The sequence below is a fragment of the Mus pahari genome, chromosome 17, assembly GCF_900095145.1.
Source record: "Mus pahari chromosome 17, PAHARI_EIJ_v1.1, whole genome shotgun sequence".
NCBI classification, from domain to species: Eukaryota; Metazoa; Chordata; class Mammalia; order Rodentia; family Muridae; genus Mus; species Mus pahari.
This window is the reverse complement of record NC_034606.1, coordinates 51,298,104-51,320,671: the sequence shown is the minus strand read 5'-3', so window position 1 is coordinate 51,320,671 and position 22,568 is coordinate 51,298,104. Positions and strand designations below refer to the sequence as shown.

At 47.5% G+C, this 22,568-nt stretch overlaps 1 protein-coding gene across 1 annotated transcript in view; it reads right to left on the bottom strand.

Moving 5' to 3' along the window:
- Tbc1d22a (TBC1 domain family member 22A) overlaps positions 1-22,568 on the bottom strand; it is a 286,103-nt gene that overhangs the window by 180,869 nt on the left and 82,666 nt on the right. The window contains exons 5-8 of the mRNA XM_021216494.1: positions 21,021-21,091; positions 13,382-13,510; positions 11,576-11,638; positions 616-730 (exon numbers count right to left, since the gene is read on the bottom strand). Of these exons, the coding sequence (XP_021072153.1) occupies positions 616-730; positions 11,576-11,638; positions 13,382-13,510; positions 21,021-21,091 (378 nt within the window). The remainder of the gene's footprint in view (positions 1-615; positions 731-11,575; positions 11,639-13,381; positions 13,511-21,020; positions 21,092-22,568) is intronic.

Here is a 22,568-nt window from a genome sequence, read left to right as displayed (position 1 = left end):
CCAAGCTGCACATCTGCTACATGTCAGGGAGGTGGGGAGCCTACATCCACCCCATATATGCTCTTTGGTTAGTGGTTTAGTCTCTGAGAGCCCCCCTAGGGTCCAGGTTAGTTGACCCTGTTGGGGAAGATCCACTGGATCTTTGAGATAGGAAGCTCCACTTTTAATCTTCACCACATCTTCTGCTGGCAGCGTATATAAAGGACATGGAAGGAGGGAGCTTGCTCTTTTTGCCTGCTTGCTCTAATTCTTGCTAGCAAGTCCATCCTTCACTGACCTACTTCTTCAAAATTCAGGCATTTACTGAAAAGTGGTTGAGACATCTGGCCTCATGGGCTCAACAACTACTGGATTCTTGGACCTGATAGACAGCCATTGTTGGACTAGCTAGACTATAGCCTGTAAACAATCCTAATAGTCCTTTCTAGAAGGAAGGGAGGGAGGGAGGGAGGGAGGGAATCTTTAGAGAACCCTGACTAGCACGATGCCATTCCTTAGGACTGTGATGTTGAGAGGCAATTTGCTGGCACTGGTGTAAATATGTAGTAAGCACAGCAAATCCACTGATGTTCATACTGGGTATCCAGGAGGCACGGTGTTATGGTGTGTGCCTACCTGTGTGCTCGCAAATGAAGACCACGAAGAACGGGGTGACCAGGTCATTTATTCCCTGAACGTATCCACTGGCAGGGTGTCGGATTGCCCATATAAACAAGATCCTTTCGAAAATCTGAAAGAAAATGGAATTGGCAGTAAAACAAGAAATAACATGGTAGAAATTTAAAATACACTCACGTTTTTAATTAAAAAATATGCCATCAATATTTCTCATTGTCTCCAACACTAAGGCACAACACATAGACATATCAATTCTAGTTTCTTTGCAGAAGTCCAACAATCCTAGCTTTTTATTGACTCCCAAGCACCATAGTGTTCTACCAAACCCTGGGTTCAGCTCTTCCCCAGCACCAGCACTCTCTTCTTGGCTCCTTGGAGACAGGTAGGTCATAGGGACACAAAGCAAACCAGAACTTGGCAGTGATAGATGGGGGGCAGGGAAGAGGGAGAAGGGGAAGGAGGATAGGAAGGAAAGAGGGATGCAGCACAGGTGCCTGCATCCGGGTCCCAGCAAGGGAAAGGAATTTCTTAACTCCCCAGAAAGTTATCTTCATCCAAGAAGACACACGTAGGTACCCTGAGCCATGACGGTGGTGAGTACCCTAGCTTCCTCCTTCCTCAGGACACTCACGCTCGGCTGATCCCTCCTCTTCACCATCTTTCATTCCACTCACTCTTCTCCATCTTCCCTCTTGAGATTACTCACCACCCTATACATATGTAGGCATACCCACACCGATGGCTTAAAGACCTTCCTTTCATCCATTATCACCCAGGTCTCCCCAAACTCCGGCCCTGCCCCAGGGGTCTCTTCTAACCAGCACCCACACTCTGTACCCTCCTCAGAGCCCAGCAGATTACATCTTAATTCCCACAGCCCCGAGGGCCTCTCCTTGCCTCTGGCTTAACTGCTGGTATTTGAGACCAGTTCCAAGCACTCCTTTCTGTTCTGTCTGTTCTCTGCCCACCTTCTTTATGGAAGAGCCAGTCACATCCTACCTTGTGACCCTCTGGTCTCCCTCCTTCCCACTGTCATTCACTGGTAGCTCCTGCTTGGACCTGGGTTCCAAACCCTGACAAGGCCAGGCCTTACTGTAAGCTCTGCCCAGACTTCACCTAGGCAAGCAGCAGAGGAAGGCAGTCTAGCGTGCTCACATGAGTAAAGAAAGGTGTTCCAGAACCTCTAAGTACACCAAATCTGGAAGAACCCGATGGCTGCACACTCTGGGAAGTCAGGCCCTGCCTACATCACCTACCACCCTAAGTACAATTGGGCTTGGTCTAGAGCCCTCAAAGCGCATGAACCCCAGGATTTACAGAGAGGCCCAGAGCCCTGACAAGCAAAGCTTCTAATCCCAAGGCGTGTGGTCTACCATTGGCAAACTCAGTCCCCACCCCCCACAGCATTACATCATCACCCCTACTGCTCAAATGAATAACAAGCGGCCACCACCTGTAGCACAGCAGGCACCAGCTCAATATTTGCTGAGTGAGTGACGCGCTCATGCATATAGATTTGTATACATTTTTCATCAGTCAACAATTTCCTAGAGAGAAATGAATATTTAAACAAAGTTCAGAGGCTGGGGTACAGCTTACTAACAGCACTTGCCTAGCATGTGTGAGGGCCCTGCAACAATCACTAGTACCACTGAAAAACTGAAATAAAATACAATAAAAACAAGTTCAGAGGCTAGGGACACTGCCCAGTCACAGTGCCGTCCAAGAACACATGTGAAAAGCCAGAGGCGGCTATACTCCCTATCATTTAATCATATAATCCTAGGGAGCGGGGCAGAGAAAGTAAATCCCTGCCACTCATTGTCCAGCCTGTCTGGGTGAAGCTAAGAGCTTCAAGGTGAGCGAGACATGCTGGCTCCAAAACATAAAAGCAGGCAATCAGGGAAAGACACTCAGTGCTGAGCTGATACTCATGCACACAAACAAATACACGATACGCACACACACATGCACACACTTCAAACTCTGAACCTCGTCAGCGCCCCCCACCCCACCCCACCCCACCTGTACACAGGAGATTGTCACAGCTACCTAGAAGCTGAGCTCCATCTGCTTACACCCACACAGGCAAACCAGACATATGCTGTGCCTTGGCCTTGCACACACCATGAAAGGCCTGAGAAGACTGAAAAGACTTGGGCTGGCCTGGGCTCTTAAGACTGGTTCTGGGCTGGAGAGATGGCTCAGCGGTTAAGACTGCTCTTCCGAAGGTCATGAGTTCAAATCCCAGCAACCACATGATGGCTCACAACCATCTGTGATGAGATCTGATGCGTATCTTCTGGAATGTCTGAAAACAGCTACAGTGTACTTACATATAATAAATAAATAAATCTTTAAAAAAAAAAAAAAAAAGACTAGTTCTAAGCACAAGCCTCTGTCAGTGGGACTCCAGGTAGACTTGGGACCACCCAATAGTGCCAGCACCTTCCTAGGAGGAACAAGGCAAACCAGTAGCACAGAGGTGCTGAGGACAGAGAAGCCCAATTTGCAAATAAGAGGCCAATGCTTTCATGCTCCTCTGCAGACACAACAGTGTTCCCCTGAAGGAGCCTCAAAGCAGGCCTCTGCCAGCTGCTGGTGACACAGCACACCCTGTCATTATATTGCACTTGGAAAAGCAGAAAGATCCAGAAATATTCCAGTTTCTTGTGAGCAAAGGAAAGTTCATAGTCAGCTCAGCTGTTCACAGCTTAATTCCACCAGACCTCTCTCAGTGACCTAAAATTTCTACCTTACAGCTTTGTTTCTAGAACCACACAGACATAGGCTTCAGGGGAATAAGCTAAGACTGACGTCCAGTAAATGGGTAGTGGCTGGAACTGCAAAACCAGTCCTGATCCCTTGGTCACTAATATCTATTGGAACGTCCTTGTCATATCATCTGAAAACCTTCTGGGGGACAGGGATATTCTTCATGGGGCCACAGCCCACAACCCCATGAAAAACCCTTGGATTTTTCTAACAATTTGAGCAGAAGGGTAGAAACAGCATGCTCACTTGAATAGGACACTCCGTGTTGGCAGGGTCAGCTTAGCAAAGAGCAGGTGTAAGGAGAAGATCACACACATCGGGTGCAGAATGTTAACTCAAGCTCAAGTGCTGTGGGGAAGCATACATGACCCACCAAAGGGCATGATATGCAGAGGCCTTGGACCATGGATGTGCCTACTGGAAACAGACTGGTCTGAGAGGCCTCAACCATGAACACTCACAGACATTACTAGCTCTTGGAATTCTGTTCACCATTCTTGATATCCATGTCTGTTGGAGGGGCTGCATTAAAAGTAGCACAAACTGAACTCTTCCCAAAGGCTCGTTTCAGAAACTCTGGAATGAAACTCTTACTGCCACATGTTCCCCCAGGTCTGAAGAAATCACAAGGCCTGGCTAGGGCTCAGTGGGTTATGTGTCTGTTGTGCAGAAATGAGGCCCTGAGTTCAGAATCCCAGCACCCACCAAAAAGAAGTCAAGCTCCGTGGAGAATGACCAGAATCGCAGCACTGGGGGAGGGAGGGAGGGAGGGAGGGAGGGAGGGAGGGAAGAGGGTGGGGATTATCTCACAATTATCTATAACTCTAATTGCAGGGGATCTGATAGCCTCTTCTAGCCTTGGCAGGCTACTGCTTGCATGTGGTACAGAAACACTCATATACATAAAATAAAAATAAATCTTTAAAGAAATAAAGACAAAAACAAAGCATTAATTCCCTCCAGCCTGATCAGCAAATGCAACGCAAACTGGGAGAGTTGATTTTAACACACAAGCAAGGAAGACCAAGAAACATAACCAGGAACAGGCAGCCCGGGCCTGGCCAACAGACTCAATACTACAGTAATCAAGACCAAATCAGGACAGAAGAGACAGACAAACCAAGGGAGCCAAGGCCAGCCAAAGGAGCCCTGGCACATTGGAAATCCTGAGAGACAGCAGACAGGTATGGCTGCTGGTGGCCAGGGCCACAGCTGGCTTTCCACTTGGGAACCATTCCAGAAATGGAGGTGCAGAAGAGCAAGCCAGGAGAAAAGGAATAATGACGGAGGTGTCATGTACTGGCTAGTTTTGTGTCAACTTGACACAAGCCGGAGTTATCACAGAGAAAGGAGCTTCAGTTGGGGAAATGTCTCTATGAGATCCAGCTGTAAGGCATTTTCTCAATTAGTGATCAAGGGGGGAGGTCCCCTTGTGAGTGGTGCCATTTCTGGGCTGGTAGTCTTGGTTCTATAAGAGAGCAAGCTGAGCAAGCCAGGAGAGGTAAGCCATGGCCTCTGCATCAGCTCCTGCTTTCTGACATGCTTGAGTTCCAGTCCTGACTTCCTTGGTGATGAACAGCAGTATGGAAGTGTAAACCGAATAAACCCTTTCCTCTCCAACTTGTTTCTTGGTCATGATGTTTGTGCAGGAATAGAAACCCTGACTAAGACATCTCACAATCCCTGACCTCAAACTATGCTACAAAGACACAGTAACCAAAACAGCAAGGTACTAACTACAACAGCAGACACAGACCACGGGAACAGAAGACTCAAACAAAACCACACAGCTGTACCTGCCTGGCCTTCCATAAAGGTACCAAAGCATAGAGAGAAAGACAGCCAGCCTTTTTCTAAACCACTGGAAAAGAATGGCTTAGACTCTATCTCTCACCCAATTAATAAAAAAAAAAAAAAAAAAATCAACTCAAAATGGATCACAGACTTTAATAAGACATCAAACTTTGACCTTCTAGAGGAAAACCTAGGGCTTTCAGTTGAGGACACCTCAGCAAGAACTGATAAGCAGGACTGTATGAGGCGCCAAAGGAAACAACTCAACAGACTGCAGAGACAGCCTGCAGGACAGACAGGAGGAGGTCTTTGCCATCTGACAGAGTGGGAATCCACAATCTACAAAAACCACAAAGAGCTAACCACCAAAAACGTATCCCATCAATAAATGGGCAAATGAACTGAACACAAAGCAAAGAGATAGGGCCAATAAACATGTCATCAGAAGTTCAGCATCCTTGGCCATGAGGAGATTAACAAATCCAGACTGCACTTAAAGTCTATCTCACCTTTAAAACAACAACTAACGCTGGTGAGAAAGGAGCACTTCATCCCTCAGTTAGGGATGCAAACTGGTGCGGCCACTGTGAAAATCAGTTCAGAATCCTCAAAGCACCCAAGATAGAACTGTCACATGATCCTGTGACACCACTTCTGGATAGTTAGCTGGAGAGAATTAACACAACACTATGCACAACAGCCAAGTAACAGAATCACCCCAGACATCCATTAACAGATGAGTGGATAAAGAAAATGTGGTCTATGTAGACAATGATGTTTTACTCAGCTACAAAGGATAAAATTATGTCATCTACAGGAAAATGGGCGGAACAGGAGTCCACCACGTTAAGTGAAATAAGCTAGACTCAAACAGTATCACATGTCGTGTGTGTGTGTGTGTGTGTGTGTGTGTGTNTGTGTGTGTGTGTGTAGGAGACGGAGACAGAGAAACCGAGACAGAGAGAGACAGAGAAACAGAGAGAAAGACAGAGAAAGACAGAAGACTAGGAGGGAGTATTGGGTTGGGGGAATGGAACAAGTAAAAGGAGAGAATAGAAGAAGGAAAAAATAAGGATAATTAATGGCAGGAAACACAAGCAAAGTATATTACTTGCATGTGTAAAAATGTTTTAGTGAATTATATTAGTAGTTTTTTTAAAAGAAAGTAAAAATGAGACTATTAGGGACCAGGTAAGTAGGTAATGATGGGGTAAATCCAACCGATGTACTTTACGTATGAGCAAACACCCTAGTGAAACCCCTGGTCAGCACGCTAATGGCACCACCGTCTGTCATCACCCACCATCATGACAGGCAGACACACTCAGGGCAAGGAGCACGCCACATGAGCACACACTCAGGGCTGCACTGCCCAGGGAGCACTTCACAAGAGCACACACTCAGGGATGCACTGCCCAGGGAGCACTCCACATGAGCACACTCTCAGGGATGCACTGCCCAGGGAGCACTCCACATGAGCAAACACTCAGGAATGCACAGCCCCAGGAGCACTCCACAAGAGCACACACTCAGGGCTGCACAGCCCCAGGAGTACTCCACATGAGCACACACTCAGGGCTGCACAGCCCCAGGAGTACTCCACATGAGCACACACTCAGGGCTGCACAGCCCCAGGAGCACTCCACAAGAACACACGCTCAGGGCTGCACAGCCCCAGGGAGCACTCCACATGAGCACACACTCAGGGCTGCACAGCCCCGGGAGCACTCCACATGAGCACACTGCTAACATCAGACATCAATGCCCACCATCAAGAAGAGCAGCCCACAGTTGTGCCACTGGCAAAGACATGACAAAGAACTGGAGAGCCACCATAATCATAGAGGTTACTTACATCATACAGAAGAGCTTGTGGCACAAGAAGGGACTTCAAAGACAGAAGCACTATTCTCTATCTTGTGCCTGACAGTGGGGACCTGAAATTAAAACTCTTTGATTTCTTTGACAGGACATAGATATTAAAGGTAGCTGTCTGATCTGACATTTTTGCCACAAAAACGGAGCAAAGAAAATGAATGATAGACTAACCCCTTCCCAAGAGACACCAGAAAAGTGTGATGAACTGATTCAGCAGCAAGTAAGATGTTTCTGGACTCTTAAACTGTGGCCCCACTTCTAAATTAGAAGCGAGGAGCATGACACCAAGTGTGGTGGTTTGAATGAGAATGCCCCACAGCTTCCTATATTTGAATTCTTGGTTCCCAGTTGGTGGGCTGTTTGGGAAGGATTAGGATGTGGGGCTTTGCTGAAGGAGGTGTGTCACTAGGGGTAGGCTTTCCAGAAGTTTCAAAAGCCCACACTAGGTCCAGGCTCACACTCAGTCTCAGCTGCTGCTCCAGCACCACGCCTGCCTGCCTGCCAGCTGTCATGATCCCTGCCGTGATGATCATGGACTCACCACCCTCTGAAACTGTAAGGCAGCCTGATTAAATGCTTTCTTCAATAAGCTGCCTTGGTCATGGTAGCTCCTCACAGCAACAGAACTATAACTAAGACATCAAGTAAAGTGACAAGGATAAAACAGATGTGAAGACATGGACCCCAATATTGACATGCTGTGGAGATGCCCAGTTCATTGCTCTAAATGCAGCATGCCCACATGGGGAAGGAAAGCCAATGAGAAGAATCAGGGTGCAATGAAAAGAGCGACAACTTCTCTGTTTCAGGGCCTACAGACCACGGTGAGACTAGGAAACATAAAATGAGGTTCTTGCCTTTCAGAACTTAGGGTGGAGAGACTCTGTAGCACAGCCACGGTGAGATGGGGAACAGGTGGCTGCTGCAGGGTCTCAAAGCATCCTCAGCCACCTGGTACGCACAGATGCACCAGCAGCTCAGGGGGTCTGGCAACAGGGTGAGAGAACTGCACTCCAGAAGCAGGGACCAGCACATGACCCCTGTCCCCAACCCCACCCCAACCATACCTAGGCATATGAGGACCAGATCTGGATCTGGGGCAACTGCCACCTCCACTTGGGAAGCCTTAAAGCCTGACAGAGGAGGCTGATGGTCCATGGGTACCCTTACTGCAAGAACGTCCCTTCTTTCCCCATCACATATAGGTGGCACCTATATCCACTCCAAGTTTCTGGTCAAAAATTCAGATTCACAACCTGTGTGGTTCACTATCCTGTGCCTGTTCAAATGTATCAAGACATCACACACAGCAGCAACCTTACTTCTGAACCTGAGATGGCTCTAAAGCAGCAGAGGGCAGACAACAGGACAGCTGTGGAGGAAAGGTCACTAGGCAGATGTTGAACTTGACAACATCTGCACTTGAATATGGTCTTCAACAAAGATAAAGGACTAGCCACAAACAACTAAGTGTCACAGGTCAAGTTCATCAACAAAATGGGCAGGGACTAAAAAGTGAAAGGTGGCTAAAAAGTAATTTTTCTTTCACATAACAGTACTGGAGGAAAAAAAAAAAAACACAAAAAACATAAATGGCTGATTTCAGGAAACACCACAAAGCCCCCACCAAGCTGCCACATGGGCTTCTGCGCTCAGGATCCAGCTTCACCTTCCCAGTTCCCATCCAGCGAACTACATGTCACCAAGCAAAGTGACCAGGTTACAAGTAGTACCACACTGCCAACTCACATGACTTAAAGAGATGTGCCTGCTCTTTCCTATCTGTGTCTTATTGTAATTCCCTGCTAGTGGGATGCAAATGTGAACAAAAGAGCCAAGCAGCTGCTTGGACTCTGAGGTTCAAGCCAAGCACACAGTGGCAACCAACTGTCTAACAGACAACTAGCTCCAGACTCAGTCATCAGCTTCTACCTCATGAAGCTACCATGGCAAGAGATTTGCTGTCACCATGGATATATGCATCTCAACTTCTAAGGTGCCAGAAATCTAACTGGCTCCTGCATACTGGCCAACACAAGACCCACCATCCAGTGCTCCTTCAAGGACATGCTCCTCATTTCAAATCCCCAGAAACACAGTTATGCTCAAGTGATCCACGGTCACCCTTGGCCAGCCTGGATAGTCTGCCCTCCTCCCCAGAGGTCTGCCTGTCCTGAAGGCTGCACAGCCCCTGCTCAGCCCTGCCAACTGCTAAATATACACACCTCTTATCTCTAGAGGAGTCCTGGGCCTGAGCAAACCCACTGCCAAGGAGATGCTAAGTAAAAGGTTCAAGGCCCAACCACACAGCAGTGGTATTGAGGCCACAAGGCCAGCTCTATGAGCAGTGTGCTAAGCTGTAGAGAAACACACCACACACACACACACACACACACACACACACACACACACACACACCAAGGTCTATTTTCCATGTTTAAAGAAAAACTTAAGTAAAGAAGAGGTCGTAATGCATTACTCTTGTCTCCAGCCACTGTAAGCACACCACTGAAAAGGGCAATCAAAGGGAAGTGCCTCAGAGTGGCCGCTCCTATGGAAACTCATTCTCCCCTTTTGTGCTCCACAATCTACGAGCACTTTTACTTCAGTAATGTCGGAAATTTTTAGCAGCTTTACTGCGCAGGCAAGAGATGTCCACGTTTCAAAATGCATTTACTGGGGGAAAATAAAGATGAAAAACAAAGTATTTCAGATAGTAAGTCTACTTTAAAGAGATACCACTTACTTTAGTGACAAAAATATAAAGGCTAGGAATAAATCTAATAGGACATATATAAGGCCTTTCATAAAGGCTTGCCTAAGTCTGATGGCCCAGGTCAGTGATCTCAGCTACTTGGTAGGATGAGGCAGGAAGTTCAGGGTATGTGCGCACTGTCTGAGTTCAGGGCTACCCTGGGCAACTCAGACAGACCTGATCTCAAAATAACACTAAAATAGGACTGGAGACAGAACTCAGTGGAAGAGGGCCTACTGAGATCTAAGGAGTCCAAGCAATCCCATTCATAAATCAAACAGACTTTTAAAATCCCGGCAACATGATTCAGAAAATGACTTGACTGCATAAAGACTAAGAGGACCCAGACAACTCCAAAGAGGAAGGAGGCAGTGCTGACGTCCCAGTGGATGTCTAGGAACGTGGCCCAGATAGACAGATCCAACACTGAGGTGATAAGCTCAAGTCCCTACACAGCCCCCACTGTGATGACTGCCCATAGGTGCTGCTATCAGCTACAAATTAAACACAGGATACGGAAAGAAAACTTTCAGATGGCTGGGCCTGGTGGCGCAGGCCTTTAATCCCAGCACTCGGGAGGCAGAGGCAGGCGGATTTCTGAGTTCGAGGCTAGCCTGGTCTACCAAGTGAGTTCCAGGACAGCCAGAGCTATACAGAGAAACCCTGTCTTGAAAAACCAAAAAAAAAAAAAAAAAGAAAACTTTCAGATGGGAGAACATTTACCAGGCAGATGTTGTGGAAAAAGAGTTCTTAAAGAAAGTGTCCCATGATAACCTAAGAGGATATCACATTCAATTCAGCAAAGCTACATCTGTCCCACCAAATAACTGGCAAAGAATTAGACTCCCAGATGTATAAACATCACAAACTTAAAGGAAGGGGCAGGGACAGCCAGTAACAAGCATTTACCAGAACAGGGACACAGAAGACGTCCATCTCTATATACAGAGAGGCTCTTTGACCAACAGCAGCCAAGGAAAGTGACGCCAGAAGCATGATAGGAATATCCAGACATACAGAGCTTAGGAGCCTGGCCATGTTCCAAGAACTGCCAAGGAGTGGAAATCCAGGTTTCCAGCACTTTAGGTGAGCCCCGTCTGCAGAGCTCTCCAGAAAGCATGTTGATGGTATCCTGAGAGCCTTGGAAAAAATTCTCACGGGTAGACCTGCATAAATGGAGGTGACGATTCTAGTGACACTGTCCCAACTGCAGAGCAGTAGGAAGTGCCCAAACATTCACCCTGACTGCTACACAAGTAGAAGAAAGCACAAGCTGCAAAGACTACATTGCACAAAAAAAGGAACACACAGCTCAAGACACAACATTACCACCACACTGCTTCCTTAGTGTTGAAGTCACAAAGTATGGCAAATATAATTTGGAGACGAATCGTCCAACTCTTTTTGGAGGGAGATGGAGGGAGAGGTACAGTAGCAGAACCATGAGCATAGAGAAAGAGTTTCTATGCTACCAGTTTGAAACTCATAGAGGCAGCTGGTCATCAATGGAGAGGTTCTAACTCCTAAATTCAAGGACATAAGTTTCTACTATAAATACTCTCACACATATTGCATATATTCTTTTTGCTGTAATTTTAAGTGTACATCAAAAAAAATTTTGAGAACCATCAGTGATTCCACATCCACAAATTATGGATTTTGGGAGCTCGTGGATCAGGACCCTCGAGTGTAGTGAGCAATGGTCACACACAGAGACAAGCATTAGCAGAGAGTCCCTGGTCAGCCTCCTCTTACCTCTGTCACCTTGGGCTGAAGAATCAGTGCTTCCGGGCTCATCCGAGGGATGTCGATATGGATCTGCAGATGCAGGAGAGACACATGTTTATCTTATAGGATGGAGCAGTCCTTGATGGCACGTGTGATTTGCCCTTAACCTGCTCTGAGAGGACTGACACCAGGCTCCTGCATAGGAAGCGCCCAGAAGCACACTCCATCTGAGCAAGGCTTGATGTCCTCAGGTGATAGGCATGCCTGAGCCTTCACAGTCCAGCAATGCTCACTGCATCATTAGGAATAGAGTGGGTCCTAAGCTCCTCAGCAGCATGAGCCAATGTCATCAGTGCACAATGATTTTTAGCCCGACACTGGGCGGGATTCAAGGACACTAACAGTGTCCTGTTTCAGCAGTGACAGGGCTGTCTGTAACATGGGCCACATTCTCCTCTACTTCTCAATGTCCATGAGGAATCTAGGACACATTAAAGGAAGCATTTGAAAGTCTCTGCTGGTGTCAGCAGACTCCTGTGTGAGCACCATCTGACATGAGAATTTTGGCAATGTTTGTCAGCATTACAGTGGAGACCACCTGAGGGTGAGGTTTAAGAGGTGACCCAACAGGAATGTTCTGAACACAGCTGGCACCACAAGCTGGCTCCACATCCCAGGAGCGCACCCGACACCAGCAACACTAGCATCACTCTGGGGCTCCAGGGAAACAGCCTACATAAACAGAGGGAGACAGCATATTTGGACCCAAAGGGGACTCAACAGTTTAGTTCCATCCTTGCCGATGTGCAGAGAGGCAGCTAACACCTAATAAATAGGGTCACCATTTCACTCTGACACTACAGCCTGTGGCCAAGAGAAAGCCACTTAGGTTCAGCCTCTCCACCTACAAAAAGCCTTCTCTCTGTGTCCTTCAAAGGGCTACTGGTGACAGTCAGGGTCTGAGTCCTTGCACAAGGGCACAAGATGAGGTAAACTTGCACACAGAGTACACATTAAGAAACTCCACAAGCACCCTTACTGAGGGACACCTAAACAGACTCAGGAGGGCCACATGTAACAGCCCAGGTATGGGTGAGGAATAAGGTTACCCAGGTTCACTAGCAAGACATCCTGGGAGCTACCGCCAGTATATTGCTCTCTTCGGTGACATGTGTGTGCTGGCCTCCTACAAGATGAAAAGCAGACCTGACCTGCCTCCATACCCAGTACCAGCAAGGATCACAGGCAATGTGTTTCTTATGCAGCCAGGACAGCGTTGGCATCATACCCCATATCCTGCCCCTGGTCTGCCTCATCAATAACAGGCCTGAGAAAATGGGGGAAAGGCCACGAATATCAGCAGAAATAACCTAAAGACAGGAAGGCAAGCCAGGTAAACCTCACCACAAACTAGCTCCATGTGCCTGGACATAACCTTCAGTGAGACAGTAAATACACGACAATCCAGTGCAGGAAGGCACTAGATCAGGTTCCGGGCCAAGGCGCTGGCCTAGAGAAGCAGGCTATAGAATGCTGGGCACAGGCCAAGGTATCACATGCCAACGTCACCCAAGGCAGAGCTGGTCATCACTAACAGATCTCAGCATCTATTGTGTAACTCGACTCAAGCCTCATGCTTTACCTCTGAGAAGGAACACAAACAAGTCAGATCTGCCGCAGGTAGCCAGCTGACATTAATTACTTTCAAATGGTTATTGTTAGAAAAATATGCATCTGCAAGCCTATCAGGTTCCTGATAGATGAAACACATCCCCTTCAAATCACCTCCAAACCGCAGTATTGAGTGGAGAGAGAGATCACACACATACACACCTGTCGATACATGTCCTGGTGAACTTCGTCATTCCTAGAGCTGTAATAATGCTCAATGAAAGCAAAGTATTCCTTCTGTTTCCTCTGCAGCGTGGCTGGTCTTCGGTCAACATTGGCAGGAAGGTAACCCTGGAGGAACAAAAGAAACACAGGTGTCTGTGGTTACTGTGCATCATGAGAGTGCCCATCCAGTATGGCTCAGGCAGAACAAAGTAGCAGGACAGCATACAGCACCAGCAAGCCCTAGCAGTGTCACTAACCAGTTCTAAGTCGCTCTCACCTAACAAAAGTTGTCTCAGGACACCCAGACCCAATGGAGATACTAAACCCTTCTCCACAGGGCTTACATCCACAAAGAATGGGGAATTTGTCTGGTCTTACACTCAAACCATGCACACACACACACACACACACACACGTATTGATTATATGTGCACAGAGCTGTCATGGGGACACATCTATCCTTCAGAGTCTCTGCGGGCCCTGGCACTTTTCAATACATAAAATGGACACTTTCTATGAGGCTGCTTATTTGTTTCCTTGTCTAAGTTTTTAAGTTAGTCTTATAACTTAAAACTATAATTATAAGTTATATGGTATAACTTTAAATTTTGTTAATTTTAAGCCTAGGCAGTTGACTACTATTCCCAGAAAGACAGTATTTACCATTTAACCATTTACCATTGCCCAAAGTGACGGTGTTCTCTGCAGCCCATTGCCACCACCCCACCTGGACCCTGGAAGTGCTAGTCTCTCACTAGGGCCGGCTGGGTCTGTCTGGGACTCTCCAAACACAAGTTCAGAGTCTAGGATTTTGTGAGCCTGCCTTCTGAGGTTTGGATATGGGTCTGCACGGCTCTTGTTGGGCCATTCTGGTAAGCTACTGACGAATGAACAAAGCTTACTGGGTCTTCCTGCACACTTTCGAGGTATGTATCTCCGACTTCTCAGGACTAAATAGCAAGAGGCAGAGGTGCTGCATCAGAATGTAGACAGACGTTTTTAAGGAACTGCCAGGTCTTTCCCAAGGAGGTGACACCCTTTCACACTCCAGCCATCACTGGGGACACATTAGATGGACACACCATTGGGTAACCCAACGCCCAGGGCTTTTCTTTGCTGCTTCCATGAATCTGGTTGAATATAGGGGGTCTGAGCTGCGGCAGCCACCATGAGCAAGGGTGAGACTAAAGCTGCTGTACAGTTACTCCAACCAAAGCTGCCACGGTCGCCATTCCGGCTGCTTTGCAGCTAGCCACCAGAACAACGCAGAAGGAATCTGCCTTCCCCAGGAGGCTGTGGGTGACCCGGCAGGGAGCAATGCTGAAGGGCAAGCATGGATGCAGTCCACTTCCAGCCAGGTCAGTCAGGCCACTGCCCTTTCCATGTCTGCAGGTGAGGCCTGTGGGAAGCATCCTCACCCCTGCCTGTGGAAGGCTGCTTTGCCCATGTCCTGTGATGAAGAGCAGGCCCTCACTTGGAGACAGGCCCAGTTGTTGAAGTACAATTGGTTCTTTTAGGAAAACACCCATTACCCAACATTCAGGTTCATATGCTGCACTTGAAAATCATAGTCAGGCATAGTGGCCTGTGCCTTTAAGCACTTGGAAGGCAGAGGCAGGTGGATCTCTGTGAGTTTGAGGCCAACCTGGTCTACAGAGAGAGTTCCAGAACTATATAGTGAGATCCTGTCTCAAAAACCCAAAAACAAAAAACGAAAAAATAAAATCAAAGCCACACCTCTTACGGAAGCAGCCATTTGACAATAGGAGACACCAACTGAACCCATACCTACTTCTGTAAATGACAGCTTGTAGAGCCCACTGTGCCTGCTTGAATCGTGTGTGGCTGCTCTTGCACAGTTCCACAGTAGTACACGGCTGCATGTGATCCATCATGCATGTGGTCTCATCAGAACACGCCATATGTTCTACATACATTTACATAAACTACCCCATCTCTAACACACTGGCCGACAACATCTGATTATTTCCTGATATGAATTCCTCCTACGTGTGAGCTGCGCGCACCACAGATCCTGCTACTTACTCCCAAGGAGCACACAGGAGGTGACCAGTGATACACCTCTACAGCCCTGTTACTAACGTGTCAAATACAACTCACAGCAAACACTATAAAATGCTCACCTGATAGCTTTCAAGGGAAAGCAAACTTCATGACACAGTGTTTTCTACAGGAAAACACAACCCTCAGATGATGCCTCTCTTCTCTGAAGAGAGACTGCCAAGACTCCACTGCAGTCTGCTGCACACAGCAGATGCAGCACCAATAGGACCAGAACCAGCCCAAATGTCACCCACCTGGTAATCAGAGCCTCCTGCAACACACCAGTGGACATCCCAACCAAGCTCTTAGTGCTAGGGACACAGGGACTGTGTCCCTGAGATGAAGGCACAAAATTAGAAGAGTAGGGTACAAACAGACATAATGACAGGCATGTCTCCATCCAGTTAACATCTGCCCCAGGGACACCCATCCAGGCAGTAGGCTTTGTCCACACCTCCTTTCACCTTGGAGCTATCTCAGTTTCAGTTCATATGAACTTAAAGAATAACAATTTCCTAAGATACATCTTATTCTTTGTGTGGTAAATGCCCATCCACTGGACCTCCAAGGAAGGTGCAGCCCCACCAGGCACAGGCCACTTCGGTGCTCCTTTAATCCTAGCCATTCAGAAGTAGTCAATGTTCCGGCTTTCAGATGGGCAAACCATGGTGGCATGATCAGAGCCACAGATATGTGAGGTCAGACTCAAGCTAAGGCCTTTCCATAGCATCATCCCTGCCTTAACCTACAATCCCACACCTGCCAGGGATGCCAGCTGACTCCTGGCTCACAGAGAGCCTAGGCACAGGCCACACACTGCCACACCTGTGTCCCCTGCTCAATGTGAGGAACAAGGTGGCTCTAGGGAGAAGCCAGATTGCAGAGAGCCCCACCCCTGAACTCTCCACCCTAGTGAGACTTGTCTCTGCACTATGGCTTTGGAGATCCACACTTTCCCCTTCAGTGAGGCCCAGGTAAACTGCACAGGTAAACAGCACTCTGGTCTTGCTCATACTATGACCAGCACTCATCAATCACCTCTGCCAACTTCCCCTACCCAATGTACTTTTATCTCTTCCAGTCACAATGTAAGCTCTCTCTTTCATCTCAGAGATATACCCAAGGGCTTAGAACACTGGTCCCATAACAGATACTCAGCAAAGGCTTGCTGGATGAACGGATAATGTAAGCAAGGTGAAGAGAGATGACACAGACCTAGGGTCTCAGGGAGAGACTAAGTTAGCAGTTTCCTGGCTGGGTTTGGTTGAGACAGTAGGGAGGGAGAATGGAAAACTGCACAGAGCCTGGAGGTGTGCAGGAAGGGTCCAGGGTGAGCAGAGACCCAACCAGAGCCTGGCAGATGAAAGGCTGGCTGCTACAGTCAACAGCCTGGCCCAGTCTGCAACTCAGGGCAGTGGGGTTACCAGAGTGGTCAGCAGACACAGTGGAGACAGCCACAGCTACCGGTATCTTTAGGGGACAGAATAAACACTCTCAAGAGGTTTCCTGCTCCCAGAATGTTAACTTAATGAAACACAAACTCTAAAAGGCAAGTATGCCACCATAAAAGGCCCACCCATTCTTCTGCCATCCCCTTCCTAGAGGAAAAAAACACAGTGCAAATGCAGGCCTCTTGATAATTAAGCAAGACTAGAAATTATGCAAATGAAATACATTCAAGTATGCAATGAATTTTAAATGACAGAACTACAGAAGACTTAATTGCTGTATTAGCATGCTATAAAAACACTAATCATAAATGTAAAACAATGCATGCAGATACTTAAATCCAAACTGTCCTGGTGACACAAAAATCAATGTGTTCCCTCCCACCGCGTTCATATGCAAACCAACTGTAACACACTGAAAGAAGCTACGCTGATACTGGAGCCTCGCTGTCATTTTTATCCAATATCCTCACTAGCATAAATGTTAAATGTTTAATTAGTTTTTGTTCACTCTTTCTGAAAGAGTTAGTTAAAAAAAAAAAGAATCAAAAATATGATTCTCTTTGGGACTAATTTTGAAAAAGATTCTATGCTGTTTGCATGTAATTTAAAAGTTAAATATTAGCGCTAGTGTTTAATGGGGTGCCCTGGCTACAGAGCTCTTCAGAATAAAAGACACACGGCTAGATTTCGCCTCTACAGAAGAATTTCCTCTCGTTAATTAAAAGTAACACTTGTCCACAAACACCAGAACTATGCTGATGACAAACCGTGGGCATGCTGGAGGGAAGTCACTAGTAGGCCAGACCTTGAACTAGGCTCATAATCTAATCCCGACTCACCCATGGCCACCTAATCCAGCCCCCTAGTCTAGGTATGTCAGGCCCAGTGAGCAACTGCCTTCTGTGGGGCCATGCGTTTTTCAGAGACCAGTTTCCTATCTGGTTCATGAGCATCCTGGTTCTGTCTTCCATGCTTCCTGGAACCCTAGAACAATAGGGTTCAACCTGGGTCCACTAGCAAGTCCAGGTATCAGTACTGCCCAACCTCCCAAGTGACAGTAAAATACAACAAGTTAAAAAGAGACCACAGCTAGTCAGACATGGAGTGGTCAGGTAGGGGTCACTGTTGGATGGGGCCATCCCTGGGCTAGTGGTCCTAGATTCTATAAGAAAGCAGGCTGAACAAGACACAAGAGGCAAGCCAGGAAACAGCACCCTTCCATGGCCTCTGCATCAGCTCCTGCCTCCAGGATCTTACCCTGTTTGAGTTTTTGTCCTGGCTTCCTTCAGTGATTGATAGACTACCGATGTAGAAGAATAAGCCAAATAAACTTTTTCTCCCCAACTTGATTTTGGGGCTTGATGTTTCATCATAGCCACAGTAACCCCAACTAAGACACATGCTGAAGCTGACAGCATCTGCAAGTTGCCATCAAACAAGGAAGCCATTCTCATGCAAACTCTAGGGTCCAGCTAGCTGAGAAAGAACCCCGCCAGTTCTGACCAACTCCTAGCTGACCACTCCATGTCTGACTAGTATCCCAGCTAAATGGCTTCCTTTCCTGTGCAGGTCCTGAGCCTCCTGGCAGCAGACTTCACAGGAAAAGATCACAGAACCAAGGGCCAAGTGCTCAACAGCTTGTGCCTGTGCCTGTGCATGTGCCCGTGCCCATGCCCATGCCCGTGCCCGTGCCTGTGCTCGGTTCTGCCTGCTCTAGTGGCCAGATTCCCTCCACAAATACATTTGGCCTTGGCCATGGAGTCCCTCCCAGCCATTCCAACTGGCCCTGCCCCAACTCAAGCTCTTTCTAGCTTCCCTTATGCCCCTTGGAGGGCACCCCATCACTGCTATACATTGCACATAATTAACCTGGTGACAATCACTTGCTTCTCTGGAGGACATAACTCAGCTTCTGAGTAAATCTGAGTGTGCCTTGTCTTGCACACAGCAAGCATCCAACAAAGGACAAGTGGGGCACAGGGTCCGGGGAAAATAGCTCCTTTTCTGTGCAGTAAGCCCTGGCCTGCACTGTGTCGTAATAGAAGGGTAGGCATTTTCTCTGTGTTGTGTAGGACCTAATAGGGCTGGCACTTAGTCTCCAGCATACCCTGTCCTTTTCCAGCACCAAAAATAATGCCTGAAACACGAAAAGTTCAACTAATCTCCAGCAAATAACAAAACATACTAAGCAATGGTTTTACAGGTTATTCTCCTTCCAGAAATAGCTACACAGCCCTGGCTCAAGTCCTTCAGGATGAGGACCTGAGATCAACCATACGTATGGTCACCCTGCCTTCCCGAGGAGGCCTGAGAGGAAGCGCTTGTCTGTGTCACTGGCCAGCCCCACCCTCACTGCGCCCTTCAGCCTGTGACCTGCCCAACTCCCTGTCCAAGTAATACTGACATCCTTCAGATATGCACTGTGCGCTTGCACTCATGCCAAGGAGCCTTGCCTGACATCCCCACTTGTCTATACTACCTCCGTGGCAAAGAGCTGACTTTCCTACTAACCTAAAATTTACCATCTCACCTGTCAATTCAGGCCTGAGAACTGGCCTAGCCTTCCTACCCTCCTTGTGCACTCGTAATGGCCTTGGAGACACAGTGTAAAGGCTCCTCTTCACAAAACTGATCCTAGGAACTGGCTACCCCATAGTACCATCCCAACCCCTCCCCTTGGCTGACACTTAAGCCCTGAGCACCTCACAAGTACACTGTGCCAAACTGTGCTAGACTGAACCCTGCTGCATGCCTGGGCCCCTGACCTCTTCCTAGAAGCAGCTAGGTCTCCATAGCCTTCAGTGTTTCTAGGAAGCCCCCTACAGGTTTTCTTTGGTCTACATTGCTAGCACTTCTGCGAACAGACTCCCAACACCAACACAGTGGGGTTGCCCACCGCTCACCTCACCTCAACCTCTGCTGTTCCTCTGATGTTCTCTGCCCACTGACATGGCAACCAGTATGCAGCTAAGCAGCTCAGGGCACTGCAGCTGTGACATGCACAGGCGCAGAAGTGATGGAAGGGGCAAGAACCTCTCATGAGCCTTTCTACCTAGACCAGCCAGTTCTTAATGAGCACAACACCATGACATAGAGGCTTCCAGACATTTACATCATAACTTCCTACAAACCAATCAAGAGTTGTAACCCCTTCTAGAGAACATTTGGAAATGTGACTACAAACACTTAAAAACCACAAAACAGAGCGCAAGTGATCATGGCAGGTCTAGCCTTAATTGCAAGAGATATTTAATCAATAAATATTTGCTGTTCAGAGCTGCATCTGCATTTAGGATTACGAGGTACTGAACTGAAAATTTATTACGACTCATTAGCACAAAAGTCTTTTAAACACTGAAAGTCAGACTCAATTTAGAGTAGGTGCCTGGAGTTCCCCATGACTTAGCTCCCAAAATAAAACAAAGGAAAGGGAGAAGCAAGCTGCCAGTAAACTATCCTCACTTCCAATCTCAAGCCTAAGTGAGGGCATGCAGACAGCCACCAACCACTGAACTTTCCCTGGGGGCTTCTGGAGCTACAGCTTAGTGCTAGGGCTCAGGGAACTGGACCCCACTCTCCATCACACTAACAAGCTATGTCCAACACCTCCTGTCCCATCCACCTCCTTGTCCTCTTCCTTTTCCTGTCCTCCTTCCCCCTCTTCCTCCTCCTCTTCCATCTCCTCTTCCTCCCCCTCTTCTTCCCCCTTTTCCTCTTATTCATCCTCCTCTTGCTCTGCTCTTGTTCAACAACAGCACTGCCAATCCTTCTTTGCTGACACATACCCATTTCCTATGGGCTGTATGGTCTTCCATGCTGTAAGCTCCTGAGTCACGAGCCTGCATACACGATTCTTTAATGGTGGAAGTCGGTGGGAATGAGCGCAGCTGTCACGAGCCACTGCTCATCTTCACTTTCTTCCAGACTTGCCAAACCAACCTTGAAATTAAGCTAAAACTAGACAATGCCTTCCTGGACACAGCAAAGGCTTGTGTCATTATGCAACCAAGACAGACAAGTGCGTGGCCATGGTCAGCAAGCCATACTCCCCCAGTCAGGTGCCGGGCCACTGGACTCACAGGAATAAAGTAGGTAGGCTGAGCACTTGCGTGCAGACTTACTGAGAGAAGTTTCCATGTAATTGGACGAACTGGCTTTGGGATTCCAGACCAGCTCAGCTTCCGTAATTCCTCTGTTAGAAGAAAAAAACAGAACAGAGAAAAGCAGGGTTACAGAAAGTTCTACAGCACCTTACCATATCCCATCAGTGTCCTTAGGGGGCAGGGAGCCCCACAAATCGAACCAAAGTAAGCCTAAATGATAAACATCTCAGAGTAAATGTCCTCAATACACAAAAGATAACGAATGAGTCATACCACCTATTAAAGCAAACCACAACACTGCCTGTTTGTGCATAAATTTTAGATGGGACTAGTTTATCAAAGGCAGCCAGGTATCTCTGGTGCCACCCTGGGACAGGTGAGACCCTTTCTCTCTGGGCAGTAGCATCCAGGGTCCCAGACTCCTCACCTCCCACTAATTCTGTGTTCCCTGAGTCCACATGCCAAGTCTCCATTTGGACAGCTCAGCTGACTCTCCTTCTCTCTCGAACTCCTGCCCACTCACTCCTTCGTAATGATTTATTTATTTTTATTTTTATGTGCATTGATGTTCTTCCTGCTTGTATGTGTGTATAAGGCTATCAGATCCCCCTGGACAGACAGTTATGAGCTGCCAAGTGGGTGCTGGGAATTGAACCAGGTCCTTTGGAAGAGCAGTCAGTGCTCTTAACCGCTGAGCCATCTCTCCAGCCCCCACTCTCTGTTTCTTAATGCCTATCTAAGTTGTCTCCTCAGTGCTGGTCTATAGGAGGTGAGCTTGTCTTCACACAGCTGGCAAAGGTGTGCTACACGACATATAGATAAGAGAGTTTCAGAGTAGGCAAACACAGGCCTGGATGTCTTGACAAATACCACTAACAAAGAGAACCAGAAAAGGATTGGCCAGAGAGAGAGGGGCCTGCAGCCACGGCAGTGAGTGCCTTAGAGGGTAAGGAAGGTCACCGTATGAGATGGTGGGGAAGAATAGTAGGCCCTGGTTCTGCTTGTCTCTGATCTCCCTGGGGGGCTAGAGAGCACAAGTGGGTGTGTAGAGATGTCCACACACTTCAGTCCCAGCAAGACAAAGGCAACTGCTTCCTTTGCCTCCATTAGAAATCTACTATTAGACTCTTCTAGCAGCTCAGAGCTCATGATTAATACCAGGAATAAGAGAAGTGATTACAGAGAAGACTTTGGTAATATAATCAACAAAATGCAAAGTCCTGACATCTAATCTTTTTCCAATTACTAAAGTCTAAGTAAAATAAGTAGAGAGTAATTGGACGACAGCACCAGCCATAACCTGCAGTCACAGAACCCTCAGAAAACATCAAATCTCCCCCAGCTCCCCAAGGACGCCAGGGAGAATGGGGACCTAATATCCGAAACCGAGAACAGTATTTGCTAACTGCATCTCTACCTCCCTGCTGAGCCTCTTCCTGCACAAAGTGCTGTTTTCTGGCTGTGGTTTATGAAGAAAGCACTGAGAAAACACAATGGTTAATGTTCTCTGACCCCATCTCCTCCACGTTACACACACACACACAGAGAGAGAAAGAGAGAGAGAGA